The 13058-nt window shown below is 38.4% G+C and overlaps 1 protein-coding gene across 1 annotated transcript; it reads right to left on the bottom strand.

Moving 5' to 3' along the window:
• Positions 1 to 9823: 9823 nt before the first annotated feature.
• Positions 9824 to 12899, bottom strand: LOC124268059 (protein pygopus-like). Its single transcript, XM_046703070.1, has 3 exons — positions 12752 to 12899; positions 11743 to 11857; positions 9824 to 11183 (listed from the first exon to the last, which is right to left on the bottom strand). The coding sequence occupies exons 2-3, from the start codon at positions 11764 to 11766 to the stop codon at positions 10398 to 10400; spliced, it is 810 nt and encodes a 269-aa protein (XP_046559026.1). The 5' UTR covers positions 11767 to 11857; positions 12752 to 12899; the 3' UTR covers positions 9824 to 10397.
• Between the last annotated feature and the right edge of the window lie 159 nt (positions 12900 to 13058).

Below are 13058 nucleotides of genomic sequence, written 5' to 3'. Positions count from 1 at the left end.
GGGTAGCCTAGTGGTTAAAGCGTTGGCTCGTCACGCCGAAGGCCCGGGTTCGATTCCCCACATGGGCACAATGTGTTAAGCCCATTTCTGGTGTCCCCCGCCGTGATATTGCTGGAATATTGCTAAAAGCGGCGTAAAACTAAACTCAGTCAGTTACATCAACCTTAAATGAACCAGATTTGTTTGGCAATATGTGCCCAGTAAGGTGCTATAACATAATATAATACTTCATAATTTTAATTAAAGGTAATTGAAAACCGGTACAGTCTGCAGAGAATGATACTGTATATGCATCACAGTATTTGGTTTGTAAATATTAAAAATATTTGTTATAATTGTGTTATACCTTTCAATATACCTTGTTCAACTACCCTTCAATATTATTTATTTTATTTTTGCACATTTAAAGAGAAATTATATATCCTTTTGTTTCTTTAATTTCAGACTGGTGTTGAGGAATGTATATTTAAGATAGTTGGCTGCTGTAGTACCCCAAACCAGAAACTGACAACTACTAATTCGACGACACAGCGTATCACATCTATTATTGATGCTAGCAAGATCCGAAAGGATGACCTGCATTTAGAAATTGAACGAAATAGTATTTATTTTGAACAAAATGGATTATTCTACTACAAAAACTGTGTTTCTACTTACACATCAAAGACACATCTTAAAAGACTTACAAAATCATGTTCAGAAATATGCCTGCTAGAACTACCCAAAAAGAGAAGCTGTCGTTCAGATTCAGCTGCTGACTTCAACTTTCTCGAACATTGTTTATTCTGTGGGAGCCCATGTGAAATTGAGAAAGACTAGAAATCCTAGACGATGGAAGAGATCTATCCTTTGCAGAACTGCAGATGATGGCCAAACATCCTTCAAGAATATAATTCTTGGCACATGTGACATACGTCAGGATAAGTGGGGAGATGAAGTTAGACTGAGAGTAGAAGAAACCATAAGCGATCTTCATGCTACAGAAGCCAGATATCATGACAAATGTCGTAAAAAAATGTATGGCCCCAAAATCTGTTCAATTAGCCATTTCAAAATTGAAAGGAACTGAGTCAAGCTCAGATGAAGCATTTGATTATGTGATTAGATCAATGAATGCTGATCAAGGTGCTTTGCCGATGAACTGATTATTCTAAGAGGAAAAGGAATAGCCAGTATTCTTGTCTTCCGGGACACTGCAACAGACACCCTTAAGGTGGTCGTTGATGAAACTGAAGATGATGATTTGACTTCTTCCATGAAGAAAATTTCCAAACAGGTACGACAACAAACTAAAGAAATACCGCTTTCCAAAAAGAAATACAAAAAAGAATAGACTGCCAGATTGCAGGAGAGATTTGTAGTCCAACATTTCAAGAACTCTTGGGTTGCAATCTCCAAGCTGAAGAACATGCGCTACCAGTCCTGATGATTTGTAATATGATTATTGGTTTACTAAAAAAGCAGCCAACACCACTGCAGACATGTCTTGGAGTGTTCATCAAAGGAAAAGATCTGATTCAAGAATTGAACAAGTTTGGTATTGTGTGCACCTATGATGAAGTTCTTCGATTCAAAAAATCAGCAGCACTTGCATCAAATGATGTCCCATCTAGAGGATTAAGATCGGAATCACCAGGAGAACTCCCCTTGTACAAGTCATAGTCAACAACTTTGACGCCAACATTTCCAGCCAAAATGGACTCCAATCAACACATGCTCTTGCAATGCTTCTAACTCAGACACTTGATGATGACAAGAACACTGGTGGCAACGATACATTTCGTCGGAAAAAGAAAGAGGAAATGACACAGCAAGTGGATGATGAAATCACAGTAGAACGATACACAGGTCCCAAAAAGCCAATCATACCTAAGGACTGCATCATGAAGACAGTGAAACCACTGAAAATTTTAGCCATGCAGATAGTCTCGACATCACGTGCAACTGTTAGGGATGTCGATTTCTTGTCTAAAGTTGTTCAAGACGCCTCCTGTCCAGAATGGAACGGCTATAATAGTGCACTGAACAGAAGGGACGGTCACACATTCAGGTCGAAAACAACATCAGTTTACACTCCTTTGATAGACATGAAACCAGCTGACCCTGACACCATGTTAACTGCTATGAAGGAAGCTGACAAACTGACTAAACAAGTTGGACAAAATGTTGTTGTTTTCACATGTGACCAACAACTTTACAGGGTGGCAGTTCACATAACATGAGTATACCCAGAAAGATCCAGTCATTTCTTTCTAAGCCTTGGAGGAATGTTCTTCCTTATGAACTTTATTGGATGTGTTGGCACACTGATGGCTGGAAGTGGACTGTCGGACATTCTTGAAAGCTCTTTTGGAAGTGTAGCAAACATGATGTCAGGAAAGAGATATCCTCAAAATGTACGGGCCTTAAGAATTCTAGTTGAAGAACTATTACGGAACCTGATAACACAGGTATCCATGCCAGATGACTTATTTAGCATCTTGGAAGACAGAGCAAGACTAGCCAGAACAACAAGACTGTGGCTCGATATGCTGATCAAGCCAGTTTTACTGATGCTACAGTTTGTCAGAGCTGAGAAAGAAGCAGACTGGCCACTCCATAATTTGCTTGCAGTTAAGTTGATGATGCCCTACTTCTTTGCCTCTGGACATCAGAACTATGTACGATATGGCCTGTACCATCTTAGAACAGCAGAAGATCTCAATCCAGAACTACTTGAGAAATTTCTGAAAGGGGAACATGTCACGCGTCATACACCTGGGACATGGAATGGGATATGGACTAGTGTTGTTCCGATGATCGAAAATCGATCGAAAGAAGGATAAAAAATGCTCATCGATTGTAAAAAAAAATATTTTTGATTGATCGGAATTTTGTTGTTTTTGTATAACACCCTTGAATTAAGAATACTAATAATTTAATTTGATGAATATTCACGAATATTGTAAAATTTTAACCACTTTTATTGTTTAATTACAATTCCAGTGTCTTACTTGCATGCGTTCATTTCACTGCATGACAGTATTAGTTATAAAACAACATTAATTAGAAAAAACCTGGGGGAAACCTCTTAAAATTGGTGACTACATTAAAAATGTATATATTTCGATTATAATCGATAATCGTTCACCACAATCCTCCGATAATCGATAGTGGATTCGGTTTCCGATTCCCAACACTAATATGGACAGACATGATGATTGACTACATTCCGCTAGGGACCCCATCAGCTCCCGACTACATTCTCAAACTGGTGAAATGTTGTTGTGAAAACTGCACCTCAGCAAAGTGTGGATGTGCTGTTGCTCGACTTCCCTGTACAATGTTCTGTGAATGTGCAGGATGTGATGACTGCTATAACCAGCACACCAGAGCTGCCCTTAGAGTGCTCAATGAAAGTGACTGACATTTCAAATCCATTGTGCCAAGAGTCTGAAACAGACTTTGCCTATGACTCTCACTCATGAATACAGACTCAAATTGATTTGGGTAATTATTTGTATGATGCAAGTTCTTCACCTTTGTAGCATTGTAAGTAACAATCAGTCTATATATCATACAGTTTGGACATGGATTTTAAATGGATAATGATATTCATAATTCATGCATAAGATTCTATGAAACAATAAGATTAAAAACCTGAATAGATGTTGTCATAACACTCTATTATCCATACAATTAATTATATAACATCTGAAATGTTCTCTGTAATAAGTTTCCTTGCCCTGTTTTTCTGGTATAAATCAACTACAGTCATGTCAGAAATTACACAACAATATAGTTGCCTTTTATCTACTTTTAGAACATTATTCAAGAATAAAATGGTATTAATTACATATTGTCTGGATAAAAGAGTGGTTTTTTTTAAAAAATAACGTATAATTCCCTTTGTTTAAATACTGTAAAGAACTCACATATCATGTGTGGAGCAACAGTCGTGAAAACATGTGGTATACTAAGAATATACAACACCTGTAATCACTGTAAAGCTCATAGTGTGTTTCTTTGTAACCACCAAAATGTTGCCGATTATCAAAAGAGGGTCATTTTTAAAAAAACATTTTTTACAAAACCCTCAAGGGTGCCAAGGTGGCATCCGATAGTTTATTCATCTTTAGTGTCTGTGGGAATGAAATCATGCAAAAACTATTGTGGGACCTAAATTGCAAGGTCAACATTCTCCTTTTTTTACCCGTAGATTTATAAGTGCTAAACTGAATATGTAGAATCTCGAATTACCTACTCACTTTCTCATTTATGTTACAGTTATAGAATACATTTTCTTAATTGTATCCAACTAATTAATTATGGTCGTATATGGTTATATCTTGATATTATGTCTTCTTAATAGCAACAAAAACTCACAGCATACCAAGGATCGCTGAGGTGACAGTCTCAACGAGGCCAACAATGACACAGGTGATCGACCTTGACATTGATTTGCCGTAGCAACAACGCATGCGTGCTAAACAAACCTAACAACCATAATCATACAACAAATATATACTTTACGATATCACTTTGTTGACAGATCACAGGAAATCATAATAAAACACTTCACTTAATTTCAAGTAAACAAGCTGTCGCAACAATTACCCCAAATCTCCCTCAATCACGAGCACGAGGGAAACCAAATGATTTACCATTACATATATCGTGATACCTTCCCACTCTAACGTGCTCTTGACATTGTCCCACAAGTTAATCAAAGCAGCAGAGCTACACGCGTGCTGGTGTATACATAAGTAATTGGCTATGGTTAGACACCGAGTTGCACACGCCTCGTGAAGGGATTCGGTTGAATCCGAGCTAGAGTTAGTCTTCAGTAACCAAAGTCTTCTCTCCCCTTGAAGGCCTGGGCCTAGATATTCGAAGCTCTCTTAGCGCTAAGATAGTCGTAAGTGCCATACATTAACTTTAACTTACGACTATCTTAGCGCTAAGAGAGCTTCGAAATTCTAGGCCCAGTGCTACGCGTGTTTCTTGGTGTATGTGTTTGTTTAACGCCGTACTCAGTTATATGGTGGCGGTCTGTAAATAATCGTGTCTGGGCCAGACAATCGAGTGATCAATATCATGAGCATCGTACACGATGACGTGTCAACCAAGTCAGCGAGTCTGACCACCCGTCAAGTATGGGTTGCTGACGACCAATCATAGAGCTAAGATAGTCGTAAGTTAATGTTAATGTATGGCACTTACGACTATCTTAGCGCTAAGAGAGCTTCGAAATCTAGGCCCAGGTCTTCAAGGGGAGAGAAGCTTTGGTTACTGAAGACTAACTCTAACTCGGATTTTCACGGAAGAAAAGCATGGGTTGCTGAAGACCAATTCTAATCCTGTCGTAAGAGGCGACTAGAGGGATCAGGTGCTCGGTTATTCACAACTGCCGTCATATAACTGGAATATTGCTGACCGCGGCGTTAAACAACAAATAAATAAAACACCCAGGGACAAAGCATTCATTCGACGCAACAGTGACAGCAACCAATAAGTAATACGCCATTTAGACTGAGGTATATGTACTTTTATTCAAGAACCTGTCTTTACAATCCTGGTGTCTTCAAGAACTCAGTCAAGTGTCTCTTCTGTGTGTCCTTGGGTCAAGTGTGTCTGAATATGAACACTCTTGATACAGGTTGTAGTTTTGTTCTCAATCGCAGGGGAAAGAACAGTTTATCAAGGGGAGGAAACCCGTCCCACTTCAACCATTCACAACATGTAACATTCAATAGTATTGTTATAAGGTGAAAATGCAGCCCTAAAGCATTAAGAGAATTACAGCAGATTCCGTATTTCGTTTAGCAGTATGACTCAGAACTGATATCCTTTGGCTCATGACTAAGAACGGTAAAACACATAATGGAGACAGAAAGTCGGGAATAAGAGAAAGATAAACATTGAGATATGAACTTGGTAAAAACTTTGGTGAGGCAAGGACACGACAAGGTCGTCAGAGGAAAGTTACGAAATACATGAGTTAAAGGGCGGAGACGGAAGTAACAAATCACTGCTAAGGGGAGTCACTGAACGATGCTGTCCGAGACCCCTCTAATTATAATACACATGAGTGAAAGGACAGATACAGTTACAGTACAACCAGAAATTATTGAGAATTTAAAGATTGTAAATTGTTTATTTTTTTCACTCATTACTCACGTATTAAATGTGATTATTAGCAGAATATAACTCCAGATTCAAAGACAGGTGAACAGTTAGTATTTGTCAAGTCACCATGGGCAGCAATGCAGGCTTCAATGCGGCGGGGCATACTACTGATCAAAGAAGTTAGAAAGTTGTGGTCCATGCTGTCCCAATATCGGACCACCTCTTCTTTCATTTCAGCAATATTTGTCAGATTTTTCTTATTGACACTTTCCTTCATAAGTCCCCAAACATTTTCTATTGGATTTAGGTCAGGGCTATAGCTTGGCCAATCTATTAATGTCATATTTTCGGTCCGAAACCAGGCCTGTGAATGCTTTGAACGATGTTTTGGGTCGTTGTCCTGCTGGAAAATCCAAACATTTCCATAGAACACGTGAGCAGATGGAAGCCTTTGTATCAAACCTTTGAAAACCTTTGTATCAGTGCCCAAAGTACAGTCCGAAATTTAACGTGTGGGGTGGCATATCTGTGTTAGGGGCAACGCTACCTCTGTGTATGTTGATGAGTCGAAATGACACATTTTAACCGTCGTAAAACATAAACGTAATGTTTCCACCAGAATGAAGGTGAGCGGTACACAGATATTCTCGAGGGACATGTATTGCGTCGTTGTTACGTCATCAAAAACTATACCTTTATTGTCTGATAATGTATTTTTTTTTCGATTGTTCTAACAGCTAGGCATCTTAGAATTGATGGGAATATGAAGAGTGAGCGGTACACAGATATTCTCGAGGGACATGTATTGCGTCGTCATAGCATTGTGACGTCATAAGCATTGTGACGTCACGGCCAGAGTTAACAGTTACTGTTCAGTTTACCTGATGATGGGGCCAGAACAAGCCCTGAAACGTTGTACTCGAGAATAAAAAGAAGATGTAACCCAGAAAAAATCTCTATGTTCATCAAATATCATCTTCTAAAATGCCAATCAAGCATCTGAATGTGATGTAGTTAGTTAGGAGTCACGGTCGCCCGACCCCTCACTCCTTGACTGAGCATTCCCCATGGACCAAGCGAGTGCAGAGCTGGAGCTTAAATCTTCCCTGACAATGTGGAACGACCATAATCAATAGGTAACTGCGGTAGGGTTTACTAACACCCAACCGCCAGATACGACAGTATCCCAACAGTGTGAGTGAGTGAGTCTGATTTAACCCCCATTTGAACATTATTCCTGCTATACGCCTACTGCTGTATTGATATGGGGCTCCTTTCACGAAGCAACCTTTACTCCCATTCTTTAACATTGCACTAAGGTTACCTTAGTGACTTACGATCACGTTAGTGCTTTGTGAAAGGAGGCCCTGACAAACCTACAATCATAATTGGAGCAAACCGGCTAGTGACAACATGGCAGATGGATTTTAATAGGTTGTTTTTCCTCTGTATAAAAACTGTTCTGAGGCAAAATGAGGATCGAATGATCCCACGAATTATCTCATTGAGAGACGGGGTTTCTTCTCATACACTGTGACTAAGAAAAGGGTTTCGTATATATGACGGATCAGAAGATGTGATAAGTATCATTTTACACACCAGTAGAAATAGTGGTAAGGTGCATTCGGGACATACCGGTGACGATAACTACAAATACTGCACAGCGTTTTGTTGGGTTCTTGTTTGGATCTTTTAACTTGTTTGAGTGGCATCACTCTTGCTTGACAACGGTACAAGAATCTGTATCGAAACGTCGCACTCACGAAATACAGAAGTCGTTTTCCATAAAAAATTGTTCTATATTGTTTGGATCTTTGTTTTAAATTTATTGCAGCCTGACTCACCCAGACATTTTGTTGGCTCCATGTTTTGTGGTTCTGGTCTGAGGCTGAGGTCCACCTCTCCCCTGACGAACAACACAATGTTGTGGTAATTATCTTCTCTCCTCGCGGCGTTCAGTACAGTCAGGGATAATCTACAACACTCGTTATATAGTCTCCCTGGTACAGTGTAGTAACGCACAGCCCTGTCTCTTCCAGCACTTCCCATGATTCGCTGGCAGTAAACAGATGTGGGGATTATTCCAACTTAATAAACATATTTTCCTATAACTCCCGATATGGCATTTGCACTCCTATCAAACGTGATGTTTCACTGAACGCTGAACTTCCGGAGTGTGAGTGAGTGAGCAGCAGTAATGTGGGGCTGGATATCTGACAGCTTAGAGAGAAGATATAAAGAAATGTATCTATATTCGTTATTTTTCTTATTAAAAACAAACATACAAGCTCCATTTTGTTGATTTTGTCTCTTCTTCATAAACAGTTATTTTTCTTATTAAAAACAAACATACAAGCTCCATTTTGTTGATTTTGTCTCTTCTTCATAAACAGTTTACTTGATTCAAATAAAGCAATTAAAACATGCAACATCTGACTGTTCACATAAATCAAAACATATTTAAAATTGTTCAAGCATATATTTGTCAATCAAAATGATTTTCTTAATTGTTGCAATTGTTCCTCTCTTTCCCATCTTTCTGTTCTTCTCTGTCCATCTTGTAGAATGAATGTAAATAATACTATGTAAATACTATGGAGAGGGTGTTCTAAGTTGTATAACTTGTACCCAATCCTTTTCTCATGAATAAAGTATGTTTAAAACAAACAAACATGCAAGTGAATATCCCCGCACCGTGATAGACCCTGAAGATCCGGGTTTGAATTTCTTCAGTAACCCATGCTTGTCGTAATAAGGTGGCCAGGCTCGCTTACTTGTCATCGTATCCCATCGTATTGCTTAGATCGATGCTCATGCTGTTGGTCACTTGATTGTCTGGTCCAGGCTTGATTATTTACAGACCGCTGTCATATAGCTGGAATATTGCTGAGTGCAGCCTAAAAATAAACTTACATATAAATCTTTAAATAAGAAGACCCTTCCTTCCTTTGGAGTAGTATAATTTTGTCAGTGTGCTCTGAGAGTTAAGGATAACTGGATTGGGAGCACAATCATTGTACTTCTAGTTTATAAATCATAAATATTTTTAAGAATGCCATGCCAGCAAACACAACTGGGAACAATCAACAATTTCAGTATTAATATCTTTATTTTCTGTTACAAAAACATTTAGAGTATCAGAATATTGACACACTTGGTAATGTTAAACAATGCTCTATATGTTAGAATATCAACACAACCACGAGAGAAGCAATTTAAGACAATTTAGACAACCTATGAATAAAATGAGCTGTGCAAGTCACATAACAAAGTCTAGACATATGTATTTGCATATAAACAGAAATTCTCATGTCTGGTCCACAAACTACACACTAACGCTACAAAACACACACTACACTTCTACCGCTACTAAAAAACACGAGATATGAAGGATACACTTCTACCAAATTAGCTTGATAAATAAGGATCTCTATGTGGCCTTATAGATATGAAGGATGTAATATAATGATGCTTTGCCATTTATGTATTTGGGGATTGAGTGATGATCAGCTCAAGGTTGATAATGGTATAAGGATCTCTATGTGGCCTTGCCAGATATTAACAAAGTTGTAATCTATGCAAAAATGCTTACTTTGTTCATGATCTCTGGATCCCGAACCCCACTTTCATGCCTTTATCAATGAACATTTTCTGAAATGGTGATCATCAACACACAATGGAAACTGACGGCTCAAGGTGATGAAAATGATAGTCATCAATAAATCTTGTAAAATAGCTAAAACAAGTCAAAATAGATGTTCACATATCTGGAGCTTTTCACACAACCTGACCTTAGTGAATTGCTTATTTTTAACATATAATGGTGAAATGAATGATTGAAATGCCTCTCTATGACATGAAAATGACGTTTATGTATTGTGGTGGACTCATCTCATTTATGCTTGGAACAGAAAGAAATGTGAGAACACTCTGACAAGGATCATTATTTACTTGAAATAGACCCTGACACCCCAGAACACATCATCACTAACATGCAAGTATGATGAGTATGGTGATAAATGTTTTTCAGAGTTCTGAGTGTTTGAATTTGAAACGAGGCAAGAAGGGAAGAAAACTTTACACATCCATACTGACATGTACCTGATGAACTGGTGTCTAGGATAGTGATATACACTGGTAATCAGGTTTTCTCCTTGGAAACCTGGATAACCATATCAAACTTTTCATGAACCGCTGAACAGATCCTAATCTAGTGAGGGTGTAACCACTGCATGGTAGAGATGAGCCCACCTCAAAGTGTCAAGGAAATGAAAACAGTTTTCAGATATTTATGGTTTTAACTTGACAAGAGGTATATTCTTTGTAGATAAGCATTTGTCACAGACCCACTCTGCATACACTTCAGCCTTCAACATGGAGAAAGCTGGATCAGTGAGCCCAGTACAGATCCTGTGAAACCAAAAGTTACATCCACTCTCACAGAGTATTGCCTGGTCATTGTCATGAACCTCCTTGTGACATATTCCACATGGGTAAATCGGTGGTGCATTGGGATTTGAGTGATTGAATACCATTGGCTGATTGGGTGGATACATCTTGCCCGAACCTGGCCCTTGTGGAGGCATTCCTGTTCCATGTCCTTGCTTGTTCATGTTGTTCATATTACCCATGTTGCCCTGCATGTTATTGGGCATATTACCCGGCATGTTATTTGGCATATTACCGGGCATGTTATTGGGCATATTACCCTGCATGTTATTGGGCATATTACCCTGCATGTTATTAGGCATATTACCCTGCATATTATTATGCATATTTCCCTGCATGTTATTGGGCATATTCCCCTGCATGTTATTGGGCATATTGCCTTGCATGTTATTAGGCATATTACCGGGCATGTTATTCGGCATATTACCTGGCATGTTATTAGGCATATTGCCCTGCATGTTATTGGGCATATTGTTGGTCATATTTGACATGCTGGGTGACTGTCTTGCTGAGACTGGGAGCTGGTCTTCAAAGGGGTTTTGTGCAATAACATCTGCCTTACTAATGGTGGTGGTAGTTGGTGCAGATGTTTCAGGTGGGGGAAGGAGCTCAGCAAGAGTGTGTTTCTGAAACAAAGCCATGAACATATGAATTACTGCTGACATTGTGGGCTGAATAGAGTAGCTGTACCAAGAAAAGCAAGATTTATGGATGTCAACTTCTTCAACTTCAATTACCATGTTGTTTTAGTGTATCTTGCTTTTCTTATGCATTCCACTTCTAGGTTCCCTTCAAAGATTTAGCTGTACCTACATTTGGTTTTTGATGCAAAAAAGCCATACACCTACAGTTTTGATGGGACAACTATGAAACATTTTTAGCTATCACATAGAGAAATGTGTGTACAAATACAATTATGGCATGAATAGTGTAGATGCCACTCACCAGTTTGAGGCCCTGCTTTGGGAATGCCATGATAACAGAGCATTACAAAAACTCACTACAACCTTCTAAATGAAACTCTTTCTCTTTCTGCATTAGTAGACCAATGGCAACACAAACAGATATTTAAGAGGAGATTTTGAAGGTGTAATAAAGATAAATGCAGCAATTTACATAGCAATGTATTCCAAAAACACATAATGTTGCGGCAAATCCTTGATGACATGCCACATCCATACTAACCTGACTATCTTTTTTCTCCTCCATTCTTGATTAAAAGCTGTCCCAAGTATAAACCGCAGATTTTCTTTATGCTAAGATGACATCAACAAATGCTTAAACCATGACTGATGCACCTGAAAGATGTAATACATATGCAATTTTATTTACAATGTAATATTACATATTTGGGGTACCTAAACATATTACCTGCAGAGGGCATTGTTGTTATCGGTCCCAAAATGCAACTTTATATTTCTAAAACTAAACATGGTAATACCTAAATATTCTGTCTTAACCATGGAATGTATATAAATAAAACTGCACTTAATGAGAATGATTCTACACTGCCTTCAACACTATTCCATCAGTATCATGTTGGGCACCAGAAAATTACCTTTAGATATTGTATGGTCTGTGGGGGAATCTAACCCTGGTTTTCAAAGTCACAAGCGCAAGTTAACCACAAAGCTAACCCACCGACCCCTAAATCTAGTGAGAGATATTAAACAAAAACATATTACTACAGTTGCAAGCAACAGCTAAAAGAACACCTTTCATATTACGTAGACCATCATGGTATTTGTCATGGGTATAAATATGACAGTGCATCAGTCTAACATCTGAGGTATCAGGAAGTTTATGAAGCTGATACGAAGTCTCATAAGGTCTTATTATCACAATGCATCTACGAATATATGGGCATTATTTGAAAACTAAAGCCCAAATCGATTCTCATATAAGCTTTCGTTTAATTCTGCTATTGTGGGTATGAATGTTTTGTGAAGATGACTTGATGTTGACATGCAAATCTGTTTGTTTACAAAATACATAAACGGCACTGTGTATGTGATGATATTAGAACCAGCCTTTAATTGTTTTGGAAGTGATATTTACAGTGAGAGTAATATTCTGAGTCATAATTGGCTGATTTCATACATATCTTAACCTTTGGAACAATAATCACCAAGACCTAACATTGCAAATTGCAAACACTATAGTAAAGGCTGGTCGCCAAAAGTCACTTTACGTACTCCCCGAAGTCCGATGCTAACTGAACGGTGAATTTTTGTAAACAGAACACTGCTTGGAATCGAGCGGAGTTGGAAGCAGACCTCAAATCAACAAGACTTGTTACTGTCTTCTGATCTAAGTACATACAATCGCGAAGAAGCGCAGTCGAAACTAAAGCCGAGTGCCAGTCACCTTCGTTTAACATTTTGTTTACAAGTGTAGTTTCGAAGAACAATGGTTTGAAGATATATTCTAAGTATGTTTTGTCGGTACATGTATAATTAATATACCAATAAATTTGTTTTCTTGGGAATGTTGACGTTCTT

This window comes from Haliotis rubra, unplaced genomic scaffold (genome assembly GCF_003918875.1).
Source record: "Haliotis rubra isolate DU_JTF1 unplaced genomic scaffold, ASM391887v1 Scf136, whole genome shotgun sequence".
NCBI classification, from domain to species: domain Eukaryota; kingdom Metazoa; phylum Mollusca; class Gastropoda; order Lepetellida; family Haliotidae; genus Haliotis; species Haliotis rubra.
This window is presented reverse-complemented; position numbering and strand designations above follow the sequence as displayed.

Coding starts and splice junctions, on each gene's coding strand:
- LOC124268059 (XM_046703070.1), bottom strand. CDS start 11,766: ATGGAGGAGAAAAAAGATAGTCAG. Junction 11,184..11,742: donor AGGAGAAAAAAGATAGTCAG/GTTAGTATGGAT, acceptor GCTTTGTTTCAG/AAACACACTCTTGCTGAGCT.